At 35.4% G+C, this 20,080-nt stretch overlaps 1 protein-coding gene across 2 annotated transcripts in view; it reads right to left on the minus strand.

The window, feature by feature from the left end:
* The window catches only part of CDH8 (cadherin 8), a 123,763-nt gene that overhangs the window by 52,856 nt on the left and 50,827 nt on the right, over nucleotides 1-20,080 (minus strand). The window contains exons 3-5 of one of the 2 annotated variants that reach the window (XM_042877037.1): nucleotides 17,339-17,458; nucleotides 6,040-6,207; nucleotides 1,571-1,758 (exon numbers count right to left, since the gene is read on the minus strand). In XM_042877037.1, coding sequence (XP_042732971.1) covers nucleotides 1,571-1,758; nucleotides 6,040-6,207; nucleotides 17,339-17,458 — 476 coding nt within the window. The remainder of the gene's footprint in view (nucleotides 1-1,570; nucleotides 1,759-6,039; nucleotides 6,208-17,338; nucleotides 17,459-20,080) is intronic. The other variant, XM_042877038.1, reaches the window with a different exon arrangement.

Here is a 20,080-nt window from a genome sequence, read left to right on the forward strand (position 1 = left end):
ACAAACTCTAGTAAACATGAGAAAACCATGCTTCTTTAGTAGGTCTTAAATTAGCAAGCTTTAAAACTTATGAATTGTGATTTATAAATCCAATATTCACAATTTGCCAATCATAGCTCCTGTATCATTTCTTCAATTGCATTTCACATGCTTTATAGAAATGACAGCACCTCAATACACGTAGCCATTCTTAATCAGACTACCATATCGAAAATTTACTCTTAATTGTCTAAAACCCACAAATTTGTGCTGGAGAAATTCTACTGGTGAACAATACCCTACATCCATCACCTACTGCGGTAGAACCAAATTGCCGTCAAAATGAATATTTGAAACAACATCATCTTAGAGACGTATTATGAAATGAAGTCAAGGGAACTGGGGCAAAAGGCTAATTGCCTTAGTTTAGAAAGGAAACCACAACATACGATAAATCACAAAAAGGAAGATCAGGGATGTATATCATCATTTACTCTTTATGAAAACAGATCTAAATTTAGACATACACCATATTATTATTTTTCTAGGGTGCTAACTGCCTCACTGAGAAACAGACAGCATAAACTTCTGACAGCTATTCTGTCTGACCTCTTTAATCACAGGTAAAACTTGAATATTCGTTAGCAGTACTCACTGGATTCCTCTTTTGTATTGGGATGTCATGTTTTCTTTTTCACTTGTTTTTATTTATTTTAAACAAGGAATCATTTACTGTGCTTTATGCTACATATTTAAAACTCTTCATACCAGCACTATGAGTTATACTCAAATCCTTCCTTAGAACAGAGCATGAGTATCTGCTCTGCTCTCCTTCCACAGAAAATAATAAAAATCAATCCTGCAATTACTATATCATTGACCTTACTAGCCACATTGTGTTCTAGATTTGCTGTATCCCACAATATTTATGTATATAATTGAATGCCCCTTTGGTTCTGTACACGTAAATACCACACCACACATACATTAAGACTGTAAGCATAGAAAAGGAAACAGAGATGTAGTTTTTCCTCAGGCCCAAATTTGGCAGTCCTCATTTTAAAATTGAAAAGGTTCACTGAAATCACTATTCCTTGAGCAAATAGAGTTCAACAAAATAAAATTTAGAAGACTGAGCCTATTATACATCGGGCAATTTACATAATAAGGTATGATACTTTTTTTTTCTCTAAGCAGTATTTGACCAGTAATATAGCAAATGAAATAAGTGAGAGAAGCATTTGATGAGTACTCATCTAAGATTTTATGAAAATTTACATCACCAACTAGGCAAATTCTGATACACTCTTCCCTTTCAGAACCAAGGAAGAAAAACATTATCATCTGAGCACATGAAGCAGTGGCTGGACTCAGGAAGCCCAAAGCAGATTCAGTCACGCCCACAATAGAAAATACTGCCATGGAAATCTTCCCAGCTGCCACCTAAACAGCAGTTCCGATGGACATTGCTTATACATCCCTACTTTTATCAGTGTGGTTTGACATCTCGTTCATAGATTAAAGGACCTTTGGAAATCCAGCATGTTCCCATAGTCTTAGAATAAACTTTTACTTAAGAGATACAATTTACCTTTCTCACTCTAATAACGCCATCTTGAGTTTGGGCATCTGTAGTGATTTCAAATATATCCATTCCATCGCCCTCAATAATATCATACGATGATTTAGCATTTTCTCCAATATCCAGGTCATTTGCTTTCACCCTTCCTATGGGTTCACCAAGAGCAACATCTTCCATTACTGAGAAGTGATACAGACCTTAAGAATAAGAGGAAAAGACTAAACATTACATCTGATTCCAATATCTCTGGTGTGCTCTTCATTTGTTTGTATTTCCCCAATACAAACTCCTGAGATGTGCAAATGATACAAATCATATTTACAGGAGTTCTTTACTGAAAGCAGCAAAACGTGTTTCTTTCATAGGAATACTCAGTTTACTGCACATGAATGTTCTTTTCATTACAATTGCATTCCGCCTCCTATTGCACGGATGCTCACTGTTGCTGAACATAAATATTAAGCTAATTTCAACACCACAAATATGTCATATGTCATCTACTGCAGGTACTGGTGAACTTACCTTTGTATTTACAGGCTTGCAGCTATGGTTTTGATGGAACTCAAATACAAAACTTTGGTTTTTTACACAGTAGTACTGTAAAGATGTCATTTACAATTTCTGATCTTTATTAACCTTTTTACCCTTAACTTTCACTTTGATCTGGTTTTGGCTTCAATCACTTTCTATGTCACTTCTGTAGTAAAAATTACTCAATAAATGTTCAAGGAAAGTGTCACGGAGTTGACCAGATCAATCTATGTCCATGACAGGGGCGACAGGCCTCTGCCCTCCCCCCCCCCACCCCAGTCCCACAAAATGGGAAGGAAGGAAGGGAGGAAAAGAGCAGCGGCAACAATCTATGGAGGAAAACTTATTTTACTATAATATCGGAATACAAGATAACACAATATATACAATTTAATTGAAATTGGGATTAATAAATCAGACAAGATGAGAGAGAGAGTTCCCGGGACCGATTCAAACCTCAAAAGCTTGGAACGGCCAGGAAAGCACCTCCAGCACCCACTGCAAGGCAGCAAGAGAGCGCCCCCCCCCACCCGGAAGGGCCAGATCCCGTGACTGCTGTAATGTACAGGGATAGGTAGCTGGGATTGGGCATTAACACTTTAATACCCCGTACACTACATGATGTTTTGATGTGGAATACTGAAACCCAAAAACAAAAAAACAAAAACAAAAACATAGAACCATGACAGAAAGCCACCAACTTTATACTGTAAAAGAAACAATAACTTCTCATTCTGTTGATTACTGCATTTATTATTTGTAGATTTTGACTAAAGTCTGATAGAAAGGGCTGTTCAAATCCTCAGCAATTTTTTTTTGTACCACACTCTTTAACCCATCTGACTTAAAAAGGCACATGCATGTTTTACATTAAAAAAGTTTTACAGAATGCCTTTTTTAAAAAACTCGATCTTAATGATGTGATGGTTAATATACAATCCAACCAACTGCAGTGATACTTAGTAGCTAAATTAGTCAATAAAGAACTGAAGTTTGGGAGGTAAGACTGTTAAGAACAATATCAACACACTTTGAAGCTGGACTCGTTTTTTTTGTCACAGAAGTTCTACGAAATCTTGTAACGTGCAACTGCAAGTTTTCTAAAACCAGATGTTTTCCAATGCTTTCGTTTAAAGTGTTTGTGGGCTGATTACCACAGCAACAGTAGAAAATAGGAAAGAAACCATAAGAAATGCACAAATCAATACATGAGCTTTATGTATAGCCTTTTCTAAGGTGATTTCTGTTTCATTTCAATTTCTAGGCTAAATTACTGGAGATAATTTGGAGACTATCAAAATTGCTCCAGAACATTCAGAATGGCTCACTAACAGGAAGCTGGTAAGCAGCCCTAGTACAGAAAGTGCCTCCGTACACGAAATTATGTATTGTAATTTATGCTGCTACCCATGATTTGTGGATTAACTCTCCAGATAGGTGGCTGCATTTTTGGTTGATACATTTTTTCTCAGATTTACTAATATAGTTTACAAAGTACTGTAAAAATGTTATTATTATGATGCAGGTGACTCTTTTATATAAATTATTCTCAAGTATTATGAAATGTCCTGTCAAGATATCACAGTTCAGAGCTGACCAAAAATAAACATTATGCATCTCTGAAAAGCTTTGATTTTCACAGCAGTTCACATTTCTTCTCAGTATAATCTATGGTAAACTGCCAGGTTAAAAACTTCAACGACTTTTAAAATGCCTCTAAAGTGATTTTAGAGAGATCATAGAAGTAGTGAAAGTTCATCTTTTTCATTTCTAAAACCCAGGAGGCTAACACTCTTTGAAATCTAACTATAAATATACATTTCTGTCCTGCCTGGAAACAATAAACCTATAAAACACACTGCTTTCTGAGTTCATTACAATTTATTGTGAAAGCAGCATGTATTACATCTTATGAATTTCTATTTCATTCTGGTTAGACTCTATTGTAAGTTTGATCCTTTCTTATTTTCCTTTCCAGGCAAATGCAAACTGTGCTTTAACAATGTAAAAAATGTTACAGACTTGATCAGATCTTCTGCAAGGTTAGAATCATGACTAATCTGTAACGTTTGGCAGCATGCTTGGAATACTCAGTTTTAAAAGCAGAATTTGTAATAGGATCTACTTATAGAATTTACTACAGCATGCTCTCATTAAATGCATTATATACATATTATAAAGCTATAGTACACACAATTTTCTTTTTCTAATGAAGTTTTACAATCATCAGCATTGTAACAAAGTTGTTATTCCTAGATGGCAGTTTGAATTCTATGCTGCAACCCACTTGCTATAACAGCTTTGAAGACAGCAATTCACTCTTTGTTGAAGGAAAACTAAACTACATTTTCCATGCAGAAAATATATTTCAGGGATTTGTGATGCAGCTTTCCTCATCCTACCCAGTCAACATGTCACTGTATGCAAACTATAGGAGAACAGATATGAGTAAACTGCACAGGGAAAATACAGTTTCATCTCCATATGCATTCAATCCTGTGCTTCCTGCTGAGCCCTTCAGCAAATGTACCAACTAGCATCACTTCTGTTGCTGACTTTTTGATCAGCTTGTTTCAAACTGGCTGGCAAAGGCTTTTTCACACAGAAGGTAGTGATACAAATACAAAAGCCAGGCAAGTTGGTAGAAGTAGATCCACAATCACAGGTAGAGCTACTGTACACTGCTGGTGTAAAAGAAGTGTTCCTCTGCTTTCTGGTGATATGATTCAACCAGGAATCTCATCTTTAGATGTGTATGTTATTAGGGGACTTGTCATCATGTGTTGAAAAACAGTACTCCACAAGTGCAAGCCATGCATTCTCAGAATAAAAAATACATGCATTCATCTTTTATAAAGAGAAAACCATTTACTGTGCATAGAGTTATCTGTTAAAAAACACTTCAATGTGTTAATTTTCTTTTTTTTCCTTTTTTTTGCAAATAGTTTTTACCTCTGCTTATTTATTTTATAATACTTCTATGTATATATTTTTATGTGCTTTTTTATGGGGTTAACATTTATCACATGCTGAGTAATGAGTCAAGTCCATTTCTCTCTTTGTGCCTTCAGAACACCACAAAAGTGGACTTTAATTGATGTACTTATGGAGAAGAAATAATTTTACATATGGTGTATAAGTACCTTGTTACAAAAATATGCTTCTACAAAAGAAAAAATTACACAAAGTTGAGATGTAAACACTCTCCTAACCCAATACAGACTCTTAATATTATACAAGTTTTTTCAGAACAAATTGGATAACAAGGTAAGTTTCTGATAGTGTATTAGATTGTACCTGTTCCAAACAAAATCGAACCAGTCATTATGCTCTTTCCTTTTCTATTTTTCTTTTTGTCTTCATCTTTGAAATAGACTACAAAGCTTGTTGAGAATCTCAGCAGGATGCCAAATCATTTTAACCTGGCCCAGCAAGATACGTATTGGAACCACAGAAGTAAATATGGATTTTGAATTAGACATCAACAATTATCTAGATTCAGACTTACTTTGTTTTCTTCACTGTTACCTAATTAGTCAAATCTTTCTTTCTTTTTATCAGTTACATATGTCTTTTACTGGTACTGTCCTTCGTCTGCATGAGATGGAAGCACATATAAAAGCAACTAAAACTGCACTGAAAGGAAAACCACCATAATAAAAAAAATGGAAAAAAAAACAACCCGAGGTCTTTTGTATGTATACATAAGAGATAAGAAGGAAGACAGAGGACTGTGTACATTGTAATGGGCATAATCCCTTCCTTCCTTATGCTATTAATCAGATAAAGGACTATTAAACTTTCTCTGGTACCAGCTACATATTTTTAAATTACATTACAAACCCAGACAATATGATGATTAAAAAAACATCTAGATTAAAAACAATTATGAAAAGTGCTATATAACATTCTTATAAAAGAGAATATATATACATAATGGCACTTACTCTGTGCAAACTTAGGTGGATTGTCATTAACATCAGTGAGTGTAATTGTCACCGTTGTAGTTCCAGAAAGTCCTCCCATATGTCCTCCCATGTCTTTTGCTTGGATAACCACAAAGTATTCTTCTTTGGCTTCTCTGTCCATGTTGGGAAGAGCTGTCTTAATTATAGCTAGAATAAGGACAGGGGAAGAAGACCATCAGCTAGAGATCCAAATTCATTTTTGCAGGTAATTTTATGTACATAGGTAAATTTTGGTATAAAAACACTAAAGGTCCAGTTAAGTTGTCTTTTAGTTCCAAGGACAAAGAAGAAATTCACGTTTTTTAAAACAGTGTATTAGTGGTTTTTTGCTTTGATTTAATTAAAAAGGCAAGGAAATTATAGTCAAAACTGAGAATCTTTTTTCTTGATAAACACTTTGGTTCCTTTCCTATCCCTCACAGAAATCAATCATTTTCCCACAGAATTAAAAAATTAGGAATAATAATGATCCACCCTGCAATTCACAGTTTTAAATGAGTTTGCCATCAGAATTTGGTCTACGTTAATTTTTTTCCTTAGTAGACCTGAAACATTATTTCAATTAGTTTTGTATTAAGCCTATTAGAAGTTTTTTCCATTATTGTTTTTAGGCAGACAGTTTTACTGTTTTTATTTTATGTCTTAAAAAACCAACACTGTAATTTACATTGTAAAACCAGGCCTACAAAGGACTTATTAAAAAGATGCCACATTTACTGTTCTTCATTTTACTCTAAGACTCAAGTTAACTCAAGTTAACTATTTCAATGAAGTGATCATTTTTTCCTAGGCTTGTATTTTAATTTGTCATTTGATGTATAAAACTCTACACCCCTTGTCTATGGCATGAAAGATAAAAGAAAGATTAAAATACCTTAAAAAGTATCTGCATCAGAATTCCAGCATGCAACTTTTAAAGAAAAAAGTTTTAGTTTCTGTAGTTTAAAAGTGAGATAAGAGAATTACTAAAAAACTAATTTAAGGCACATAGACGATGTTGAAAATTGTATTCAGAAAAGTTATCAATGGCTTACTGTCAAAATGGACAGAGGGATGAAGTGGTTCATATGGTTTTTTCTGCTTCTAGAATCACTCAGTGTTTATTGAATGATGGAAGACAGCAAAAACTTATCAAGTCTTTCAGATGGCACAAAGTTGGGAGTAGTTGCAATCACTGGAAGAACAGGATTAGAGTTCAAATAATTCTGACAGATTGGCTAGTCTAAAAAAGTAGGGTGTAACTCAGTTTGGCAAGTAAAAAGTATTTTGTGTGGGTGGAACAATTAACTTCACAACTACAATGGAGCAGATGACTCATGAGAAAGAAAAGAATGTGGTGTCAAAAAGAGCTGAATATGAGTCAACTGCATTTTGTTGTAAAAAATGTTCAAACCTTTTCTGATGATATATTATCTAGAATGTAATGTGCAAGAACGGTGGAACAATCTTTTCAGTCCACTTATATTGGTAACCCTACAGCTGGAACAGCATGTCCAGTTTTGGGTGTTTCTCTTCTCTATTGCAACTGACAAGGAGCGTCCAAGCCCATGAGAAAAAAAAATCTTCTCTGCATCATTTGGGGAACAATGAACATAGACTCTGCAGCCAAATATGTGAAAATTACTGAAAGCTACTTTCCTATCCCACTGAGGATAAGAGGGAAAATGATGGACCTAAAAAGTAAATGAAAAAATGGGTTTAAACTGAAGCATATCAGATTTTACTAGAACATTAGAACACTTTCAACCAGAGAAGGCTAAGTAAGTACAGATGGAAAAGGCTGCTTGCAGAATTTATAGCATTTCCATCACTGAAGGTCTTTTAAGAACCTAACAGACCAGTATAGGTTGAGAATGAGAAGGGGCAGATCTGATGATCTGGGGGTAAGGGTGCTCACTATGCAGTGAGGCCTGTCTTCTTAAGGTCTCTTCATTTTGTTTAAGATAAGGCTTCGTCTCTTTGTGCTCTAAAATAATTTACAAACCTTTGGTCTCCGAAAAAATGCAATGGACATGTAGGCCAAGGAATTACAATTTGGCTACAGATCCTCTAACTAAAGCTGGAAACATGAGGAAATGGGCTGGAAAATAAATCAGGAATATACTTGAACGCCAAAACTGGGCACACAAGAATATAGTGAAATGTAACAGGGGCAAGTGCAAGGTGTTGCACTTGTGTCAAGGCAATCCCAGATATGAATACAGACTGGGAAAAGAACTGAGACCTTGGGCAGCCAGATCTGGTGGCCAGCAACTCTTCGCCTGGCAGGAAGTATCCAACTAGATGATGGTGCCCTCCAACTTATGTGATCTATGATTCAAAGCTATTTCTTCAAATAATGAGAATATCCTCAATCTTTGAAGTTACTCTTTCTTTTTTTTTTTTCACCGACTTGCTTTGCCTAAACAGCTATTGGTGTCACACTGCTCAATAGCAAATAAAACAGCTGCAGAATGGGATTTACTTTTACAGTGATCCTAAATACACACACTGAGCAATTCACACAATCTGCCTCACAACTTGAATCGGTTAAAATGCTCCCCTGTGGACTACTTTCAAGAAGCTATTTGGAAAAATATACACCGTCTCACACTGAAAAAGATCAGGGGAAAAGAAGCAATGTTACAGAGGCGATAACTGGTGAAGAGGAAGAGAAGCAAGAAGAACGACAGGAGAAGGGATTTGTTTTCCACTTTTCAATTTCCTCTTCTTTTTTTTAAGAATCTCTTTATAATAACACTAAAAAGGTACACATAATAATAATTGAGAACATGGAATAAATCCAAGCAAGCACTATGCAAAATTGGAATCTGACCCTGAAAGGTGGCCTTAAGAATCTCATTTGTCTCACGTGTTTTGATAAAGACTTCCTGCTATTTCAACTAGCATGCTTTGGAACTTTCCCTTCTTCATTTTGGAAGAGCTAAGTAATTACTTTGATCTTCCATGCTAAAAACTTCATAGAGTTTCTTATTAAATACAACAGCCATTTAGGACCAAAACTTCTGCAAAATCAATCTTGTGATTTCTTCAGAGAGCTACAAGATACATTCTTTGTTCTCCCCTGAAACACACTGAGTTCAGATATTTTAGAGCCCATAAAAAAATATTCACTTTGAGACCTCTGGAAAACCAGTAATATAATTCCTAAGAAGTGAATAGAGCACAACTAAGTTTCTTGAAATTTAAAGAAATTCAAGTCCTTTGAGGATGCCATACAAGCATGCTTCTACTATTTTAAAATTCAATTTACCCTTCAAATAAATCATAATCTTTTAAATAAAAATTATCATCAAATATTCACATTTCTTACTAAGTTTTAATGCCTCTAGGACTTTTATTCTAGGAAGACAAGAAAAATATCTGTATTTGCTACATAAGTTGGTTAACTTTGTAGAAAAATTATCAATTACAGGAGTATCTGAACTACCTTCAGATGGAGATGTATTTAAAATCAAAGCCATTAAATATATTAAAAATAGTGAGTAGGAGAGGAATTGAATGCTATGTTACACCATTCCATGTGGAGTGATTCTGTGACATCTTAAAAATTATTTTAAGAGAGAAGCTAACAGTGTGCATAATTTATTAAAATGTTTACTTTTTAAAATTGTATGGGGAAGGTGGCACCATCTGTCTCTCTGCTAAACAAAGAGAGGAAGGTCGAATATTGTTCTATTATGTCTGTTACTTCTTATGTTACCTACAAACTATTTTATCTTCTTTTTCAGTTCACATTACCTCCATTTATGCATTTTTTCTATTTTCACTTTCTTTTTGAAGTAGACCTTGCAAGCTTGCCATTGTGAATAAATGAACACTACCTTTCTTTCACTAGATATGTTATTGTTCAAGAATATCACAATCAGAAAGAACCTACTATAGTACTGCCATTTCCATTTCAGATGATCTTGGATCTGAGTTTTATAGCAAGGAAAAAATGCTTTCATCTCCTACTAGAAAGTTACCAGTTCTTTTTCCCTGGGAACAAGTTTTCATTGGCATAGTGAAAGGGTCACCCTCTCACCAATCGGGAATGAGTGCAGTAAATAACCATACAGCACAGCACTTAGAAACTTGCTTTTTTAGGATTTCATTTCTCATGATTTTCTAACAATTCTCCTAGACACTTTACAGAAAGTAGCTTTTGCTTCTTTTTCAGATGTTTTCCAAATCTAGCTGTGTAGCTCAATTCCACTCTCTCTTTCAGCCTCTTGAAAGTCATTATTTATATATAAATCCCCTGTTTTTCTTCTCAGCATGAGGAAAATTGTCACACTAATTATCTCACTAGCTTTCTAAAGTGATCGAGGTATTACTCTGAAATGCAAGACATAAATGTGGTATCCATTTTTTTGCTACTACTATTATTAGATATACTCTAGGTGCAGAAATCACATTTTTCAAATGTCAGTCTGTCTTGATCTTAAGTCACTCATCTTTGCCAACCACAGCCTGTCAAAACTGTTTTCAGATCACTCCAGAATGATGTTACATTTTCTTCATTAATCAGAAAAGACAACTTTTCCCACTGTTGAAGGACCCAATCCTACAAACCTTGCCCATAATGGTTGCACTTTACAAGTAAAAAGCAAGAACTGTAGGGCTGACCCTTGGGTCTGCTGCACCAGCAGTTTATCACTACAATTCTCTCTCTAATGGGCTGTCACCAAGACAACTCTCAGAATCATCAACAGTTCTCTGTACAAACACCCTGCCACAACTCCAAATGCTGCACAGCATATTCAGCATGTAATGATAAGAAAAGGTTCCTACTAGTTTGAAAAAATACTCTGAATATACTCTGTTTGCATTATTGCACCTAAATGCAGTAAGTTCTACACAGACAGAATGAAAGGTGCTGTAAGCAAGTGTTAGTGATCAAATATATAAACTCCAGAAATCCAGCATGTGTTGGAGGTGATCCTGCTACATTGGGAACAACACTATTAGGGCTGCATGAACCTATTTTTCATATGCTAATGCACACATCTGCCTTCTTGCCCAGGAAATTCGTTCGTACATCTTACTAGCTAAGACAGAACAACATCTACCCATCCCAGCTTGTACTTCCACAATTGTTTCAGTTAAAGATTAGTAATTGGCAGGGATATCACAGCTGCTCCAGTTAATGTACAAGGCAGTAGTTTAATCCAGGCTGTGACTAAAATTGAGCAAGTTCTATCTCTCCACCAATCTCACCAGAGTTTAAAGCTAAACTATACGGAAATCAAGCTATTTAGAAGAAGTCTGTTGACCATGAATTAGCTCTGTTCCTAAAAAAATCATGACTTCTCTTACAGCTGAATGTTATTTCCTGTATCAAAACTATTTTCCTCTCTCTCTGTAATCTGAAAGTGCTACCTTGTCATTTTATGATTAGTAACTACAGAAACAGTCTCCATGCCTCTCTTTTCCTAACACCTCTCAAATATTTGTAGAGTGATTTTATATTCTCCTTCAATCACCTTTTACCCAGTTTATACAAATTAAGTACAATCAATCTTGTATTCTAAGTCATGTTACTTCATCCCTCTCACCTTAGCTATACTGCTTTGAACTATCTTCAGCATCTCAGTACTTTTTATGATGATGATGTGCTTCATCAGCACTACATACAGTACTGTGAGGGCAGCTTGTACTACTATTGATACTAGCATTAATAAAATGGGCATTGAGAATTGGATAGAGAGACAGTACATAATATCACAAAAACACCAGAAGCTCAAAAGTTGCGGACACTTACTCTCATTACCTTAGTTTTATTCTGCTGAATTGTATTTCAAGGACTCGATATAGGAAGATAATAAAGACTGCAAATAAAAACAGAACATTCAGACCTGACTCCAGCTGAATGCCATTTTCAGTCCTCCTTGGCCTACAATCTTATATTCTAAATTTCAGAACCACGGGGAGTCTCACATTAAACACTGTGGTCCAGACAGGGCCATTAAAAGTACTGCTGAACATCTCTGTTGGTGATCTGGATGAGGGAATCAAGTGCACACTCAGTAAATTTACAGATGACACTAATTTGGAAGGAAGTGTTAATCTGCTTGAGGGTAAGAAGGGCCTATGGAGGAATCTGGACTATCTGAATCAGTGGGCTGAGGCAATTGCATGAGATTCAACATAACAGTCAGGTTTTGCACACTGGTCACAACAATCCCATGCAACAATACACGTTTGGGATGGAGTGGCTGGAAAGCTGGGGATCTGGGGATATTAGTCAAGAGTTCTTGACAGTTGGCTGAACATGAGCCAGCAGTGTGCCTAGGTGGCCTAGAAGGCGAACCGCATCCTTGCTTGCAGTGTAGTCAGCAAAACTAAGAAGGTGATTGTCCCTCTGTACTTGGCACTAATGAGGCTGCACTTCATATACTTTGTTTAGTTTTGGGTCTCTCACTATAAGAAAGAAATTGAGGCTCTGGAGTGTTTCTAATAAGGACAACCAAGCTGGTGAACAGTCTGGAACATAAGTCTTATGAAGAGCAGATGAGGGAACCTCTTTCAGGAGGCTGTAGAGAATGATAAGCTCTCCTCTGAGCCACCCAAAAGGAGTTTGTAGAGGAGCAGGATTTGACCTCCCAGGTAACTAGTGATAGGACAAGATGTAATGGCTTTAATTGCACTAAGGGAGGTGCAAGTGGATATTAAGAAAAAAAATTTCTGAAAAGGACACTGAAATACTGTCACAGGCTGCCCAGGGAAGTGGCAGAGTCACCATCCCTGAAGATTTTCAAGAGAAGCATAGATGTGGCACTGAGGGACATGGTTTAGTTGGCATGGTGATGATAGGTTAATGGTTGGACAAGGTGATCTTAGTGTTCTTTTCCAACCTCAATAATTCTATGATTCTATGATTTTAAATCTGCTCTTTTTCATATATTGTAAGGCTTTATTCATGAATAATACATTGCATTTTCCAGTGCGTTTTGTGTAATTTGCCTTGTTCATATATTTCATGTATGTGTAGGAGTGACATTATTTAAGTAAGTTCATGTGAAATGTAAATAAGTGAGATACAGCCAAAAATGTATTTTCTCTGCCATTTCTATATTGTAGAACACAGTGTCACTTCATATTATGTTCCATTATGGTAATCTTATTTTGAAGTTGACAGTCATGATTTAATACATTTGAAAAAGCTTAGAAATGAGAAGTATACTTCAGTTACTTCTAGGAAGCCCCCCTCTCAGCATTTTGACTGTCAGTGTTTTGATGACAAGAGAATACACACAACTTGTATAATAATACACAGCAGTCAGCAAACCTGACATCAGTTAGTCAGATGAAACAATAATGACTATATTTTAGTTCACTGTGAGTTCTGTTATTCATATGATATCACCAAATTGCAAGCACAGCTTTCCATAGAAAATCTGAATCTTTGTAATGCATTATTTATGTTTTCTCTCTAACCAATGGTCACATTATAATTCACCTGTGATAAGGGTAAAAATATTCAGAACAAGCCATTAAAAAAGCATTTACCCTAAGCCATATTCAGAGTACTGAGTGAAAAATAACTTCTGAATTACCTTCTTTCATGTGCCTATAACTCATACCAAAGAATTTGCAAACTAGAACTGCAGCAGTATATGTATTTTTCATCTACAGTAATGGAAAATTATTGTTTTATGGGTCACTTACCAGTAATTCTTTCTGCACACCCAGTATTATAGAATTGTTTCTGTAAGGAGGTTGAGAGTACTGCTAAAATTTGAACCAAGAATTGACTTACACAGGAACTAAACCTAGTTAATGTTAAGTTAGCAAGAGAAAAAAAAGAAAAAAGCAGAAGAGTATATAACTGCTTCCTTCTTTGGATTTATCCTCAGGTGTTGCAGCTCTTTCTACCATAGGCATCAAGGATGCCATAGGCATCTCAGACCTCTACTCCCTCTTTTTGATGATGCTCAAGTACTATGGAAGAGAAACTTTGAACTATTCCTGGTGGAGTACTGTCTGTGTGCCATTAAAACAAAGCAGGGAGGTAAGATGATCTTTACTTTGAGCCAGCAAAAAATTATAGGTTATCTATAGGTAATCTATAGGTTATTATAGCTTATCTATGCCTATCCTGGTGTTGGTAGCTGCACAAGGTCTAAATCTAGTCTTGATTTCTACTAAACAAAGCTAATAAAAGTCCATTTGTCTAGAAAAAGAGTTAGTAAGTAGCTATACTTCAACATTTGAAGCACTCCTATAAATGAAAGAAAACATCTACATCCTTAAGGGGATCACTTTAACACAGTCCACTTCTTTGAATACTGATTCAGTTCTGGGGAAGACAATATCTGTGTTCAAAATCAATTTTGTTTCAAATGTATTGGAAAGACTTCCTACTTAAGAAAGCTCCTAACTTTTCTGGTCTTTCACCATAGTGTCTAAGCACATTCCCACATGGAAAATTTAACTGGGTTCCTTAGTGCTACAAATGAATGCGTAATATAATGCTCTTTCTTGGCCTACTTACTAGGAGAAAAAATACTAGTTGTGGTTCACACTGCTGGTGTTAGATAAATATGAGGAAACAATTGAATACCTATATACTTTCTGTTTCTTTTGGAAATATTCTTTCTGTTAAAATGCACCTTCTACCCTGTCTGTCCATGGTAACAGCAACACTGTCCAAATAATACAGCTGCTAAACAAGTGCATGCATTTTATGCATCACTACCTCTAAAAGGTAAAATATTCGGTGCCACAAGATACTGCAAAGCTATCTTAGTTATCTTAGTATAGTACTGCTAGCATTTTGAGACTGTATGTAACAAATCACAAACTCTGTCTGGTATATAATAAACCTTATTATACCCTTGCTCTAAAATTCACTTATTACCAAGAAAACGAACTGTGTGGTCATATTCTTCTGAAATACTTCAGACAAACCAAAGACTTAGGTTGGCTGCCTTTTAAAGCAATCCATTTCATCATGCACAGTATATGGCTGCAGTATCTACAGGACTACCTACAACTGGTTTGCTTAGATTTTTATGTATGTTTGTTGTTCATAAAGTCTAGACAACAAATGGATGCTGGAGGTCTATCCCTATTTTTACATTTAGTATAGCTAACAGATTGCTAATTCTCCAAGTATTTAAAGATACGTCACAAATTTTGAAAAATTTAAAACATTAAGCATTACAAACAATGAATAAAACCTTTGAATATGACAGAAACAGCTGCATGCTCTTCAGTTTAGCAAACCGTCCTGCGTGCAGCTGTAAGAGTAGTACTGTAGTTGTATTACAGATGAAGACTGCTACATGTAGATGGCAAAGAAAGAGAAGATGGTCTCAGTACATAAACTTATCCAGTTGTAATGATTTACAGAAGAACATAATCAATGCTCTACCAAAATCTAAAAAAACGGGGAATCAGGAACCATTTATTCATTCCAAAGCAGCTCCATTATATGGAGCCACTTACTCAGAGACTGTGGCAAATTCAACAGAGACTCTGTTGAATTCTTTATGATTACATTCCCTTTGGAAAGTAACATGTTATTTTCATGGTAGCTGAACTGCTACTGAAAGGCATATTTATAACTGGAAATGAAGGTAGGAGGAGGAACTTAATGCTAGTGAAACAGGAGAAAAATCATGATTTTCAGGTTCACCAAAAAGCTTTGAGTTTTCTCTGGCTTTCATGATAATGTAAATGACTTTCCAGTGCAATGAACGGTTATTTTGTTGGATTAAGCATAAGTTTTTAACACAATGCAAATAATAAACCAGAGTCAAATTAAACAGTTTTTTAGGTCTGGGAAATTTTCTTTCAGGCTATTTCATGTGAAAGGATTGAAAAATGTTTTAAGTAGTTGGAGAATATACTCCATTTCAACTGATGTGAAGGGTTAAAGCAATAACAGTAAGTAATTTATGAACTTTCCATGGTAGAAACTGTGAAAGAGCCTATAGTTAATTCTCCTCTAATTAATACAGCTAACACAAGCCATTACTGTAGACAATAATTTGTAGTAGAAATGAAAATAAAATCATGTAATTTGACATTTGATGTCAGCGAACTTAGCATAGCTGTATTTCCACGTGACATTTGACAAGTCAGTCAGTATCAGCTTCACTGATAATAACCTCTTGATGCACATATTTTTGGAATAAGCAAATGTTTCTTCACAGCACTGTGCTGGAATTATCTTTTGCAGAACTCTTCTTTTACATTCAGCATAAAATCAAGTAATGAATTACGTTTCTGAGACTGTTTTTAGACTCAGAACAGTTTTCCTTCAGCCAGAAGAAAATAATTTAATGGATGAATCCCATTTATTGATCTACACTACTTACCTTTTTCCTACACAGTCTCAATAAAAAGTATTAAAGATATCCAGATTTTAAAGAGCGCTCTTGTTCAGAAAATCGTGCACATTTGATCTATCAAAATATCCTTTAATAATTTATCCTAGTATTTGTTTCATAACCCTGTTAATCTGCACAAGCACACGAATATTTACTTCTGCTTTACTTCTTTATGGCTGCATAAATTCCGTTGATTTTCTGGTATGCTATAAAGTGAGTTATAGTTTTATTCTCTTTAGGAGACTACAGCTGCTTTACTCAGAGTGATTAAAAGCAGCATCAAGTAACAAATGAAAGAATATAACAAATAATATTATATGGCTTTAAAAGAACACTTCTCAGATATAACTAAGTGAATTCTCTTTAAGTGTGACATATGTACAGCAAATGGACAGGAATGGATTTATTACCACCTCTTTCAGATGAGTCACTCAAGACTTTAAAATCACAGAGAAATAAAGTCATGCATGCTAAATGCATGCTAATAAAACTTCATATATTCTGTACCATGTTCTTTCTTTCTTCAGATCCATCCAGTCAAGAAAGAAAAATATTTTTAATAAGAACACACAACATATTCAATGAAATTCCCACGCTAAACAGTACTTTAGCTGGAAATACTACTGTCTCTTTTTGAAAATCACATTGTGTTCATTAAATTCCTCAGGCCAAGTCTTCTGTACGTAATCACTTATAAGTCACACAGCACTTCCACTACCTTCAGTTTTGCTTCAGTAACTTCTGTAATAATATCATTTCTATTACTTGCATTATCATTAATACAGATTTTGCTTTGTCTTTTTACATGATCAGTCTCTAAGTGTGAGACATGTTATAACTCAGTAATGCTGACAGACATATACTTACGCTCCCTGATCATGCGCATTATATGTACCATGTAAGAAGTACAGTCATTTGAGTAAATATAACCCATGGAATCATATTCAGTTGCCTACCTGTATGTGGTTCAATAGAAAAGTAAGGCTGTCCTTCCAGAATGCTATAAACCAGCTTGGCACTGTTTCCATAAACTGGATCATCAGCATCTGTAGCTGTTACTTTAGTAACAAAGGTGCCTAAATAGAAAGAATGGATATGATTAACTTTTACAGTCTTCCTAGATATGTGCCTAATTTATTCTAAAATAATTCATTTATTTGAAGCTCTAAAGAAATGTGTAAGGTATACAAAGATTAAAAATAAAGAAAATCCACAATAATAACCTAAAACAATATTCACTGAACTCAAACGTAACGTTTTCCTTCCAGATGATATATGCCACTAGACTGAATTTCTGAGCGAAGGAAAAAACTTTCTAGAACCTGTATCATTTAAGGTTTCTTTGTAGAATGAATTTAAAGCTACCTGGTAGATCTGTATAGACTTCAAGAATCCTATCAAAGGAATATGAAATACAAGGTTAATAATACAATATAATATGCTACATTTAAGATTTGCAAAATTACATTTGAAAGAACCTTGCAAAGTTACAGTGACTGCACAGAAAAGCAATAATGAAAGGGATTCTTTTTCTTCTCTTGGCTTACAGCCATATAAATGGTTTGATGTGGCCACAGTAACAGTGTAAGGACAACATTTATTGTTTCTGAAATGAGTTGCCGCCACTGAGGGGTCCATTGCCTAGCCAGAGTCATAAATTCCACTCTATCCAAAAACAAGGAAGAAAAATTTAAAGAAATTACCCTATTTACTTTTAGGCAACATAGCATATTCAATTTATATAATTAGCAAAACTGAATAAAACTCAGCAGATTCCGTTAAGCTTGGTGCAGAAAGCTTTTCTTTTTTTAATTTTTATGATGACTTAAAAAGACAATGATGACATTAATTAGACTAGCAATAAAGACAGTCTCTACAGTGGACAATAGTAGGAAAGAGCTTCAAGGCAGAATCACATTTCTCATGTTTAAAAATACTTATAGCTCCCAACAAAATAATTTCCCTTTCTAGATGTGCCTGTAAAATGCCTCTTCTTCCTTCTTAAACTTTGTGCTGCTGAATCCAAGTTATACCTCCTTTTTGGGCAGGAACAGTAAACTAGAAGTGGAAGTAGATCCCTTTGGCATGTTACTGCATTGTGTTCTTCTCGCTCCGTATGTCACATTGCTGCCATGGTTTTGGACAGTTCTGAGTATTAGAGTGCATGCAAATTATTCAGAGAATATTTGCATATTTTGAGATAATTTGCATCCCAACCAATAGCTTCCATTTCAGGATTTCATATTTGTCCATTTCAAGCAGTAGGGCAAAATATACGGCTGACAGGATTTGGCCACAATGCTCATGGATTGGAAGTTCTGCAGAGCCTGAAGTTGTGGAAGGTTTGCTGCATGAGATAATTTCCAGGGGAGAGAATATGGGTAGAAGAGTGGAAGAAACATAGCTCATTAGAGAGGGGGAGAAAAAAAAAAAAAAAAACAAGCACTGTATTGGTCACTAATTTTGGCTACAAATTTATTCAGTCTTTCAAGAGGGAAAGATCATCAGCCAGCTGTCATGCAAGCTCTACCATGGCCCCATCAGGGAAGAAAGTGCCCCACCAACTTCTCTCCTGCTGCTCACTAGTGTCCTGAAGAATCAAGGTGGCCTGCAGCAGTTGTACACAATGTGGAAGAGGAACACAATGCTGATGAATATCAAATTGCTTCTGGCTTAGACAGATATTTGCAGATTCTGTACACAAAAACTTCTACAGGTTATCAGTTTTGAGGCTTAGCAATTTCTGATGTTGAAAGTTGGGCAGCTTACCCTTTAACCTTCCACTGGGCACAATGAAAGGACTTTATCCTCAAGTTGATAGTTTGATTGTATGGAATTAACACTGGAAGTTTGTTCTCTGACCAACTACAAATTACAAACAGAGAATACCTGCAACAAATACAGTACCTACAGACTACAGATGATGAATGACATACAGGAGAAGAAAAACAGTGACAGGGAAACAACCACGAGGCACACTCAGAGGCCATCGTGCAGGCTACAGTAAATGAATGAAATGGGTGACAATGGAGAAGAAGTATGTATTAAACTTGAATTTGGATACTGCAGGACCAGAGGAATAAAAGGATCCTCTGTGACTTGACCACGGTAGTCTCAAAGCATGAAAAGTTACTAGAATTGTCTCACATATTTAAATTGTGTTGGTTCACCTTATACAACTCATATTCCAACTGAAAATTTGTTACTTTGTAGTTCCTACAGAAAGCAATCTCCTATCAGTTTGTGCTTTCACTTATGCAGAATTCAGTCTACAGCCCTAATAACCCAGCAATACATGTCCCACAGTTCAGAGCTGCTGTCCTGCATGTAATGCTAATTATGATTACAGAAGTCAGTGCTTCAACACTGAATGAAAACAGGTGATGTTTCTGTGGGAGTGGCAGCTATTATGAAATTTTTGTTTTGTAACCTAATAAAACAGAAGATGTTCATGAAGAACATCATACAATGGGACACGGCTGGAATATGATAAGGTTCATTCACAGAACAATGAACTTTTTTGCTAGTGTATTTTCTCTAGTGGCTGCACCATTTTGTTTCCATGATATTCAATTCTATACACAAAGGAAAATAAAGAATTGAAATAGTTGACTTCTTTGAGACTGTGTTTGATTTTCTTAGCTGGCTTTCATTTCAGAGGACTTTAGAAATAATTACATTGCTTGTTTAGAAAGATT

The sequence above is a fragment of the Lagopus leucura genome, unplaced genomic scaffold (genome assembly GCF_019238085.1).
Source record: "Lagopus leucura isolate 7727_CA_CO unplaced genomic scaffold, USGS_WTPT01 Super-Scaffold_100017, whole genome shotgun sequence".
NCBI lineage: Eukaryota > Metazoa > Chordata > Aves > Galliformes > Phasianidae > Lagopus > Lagopus leucura.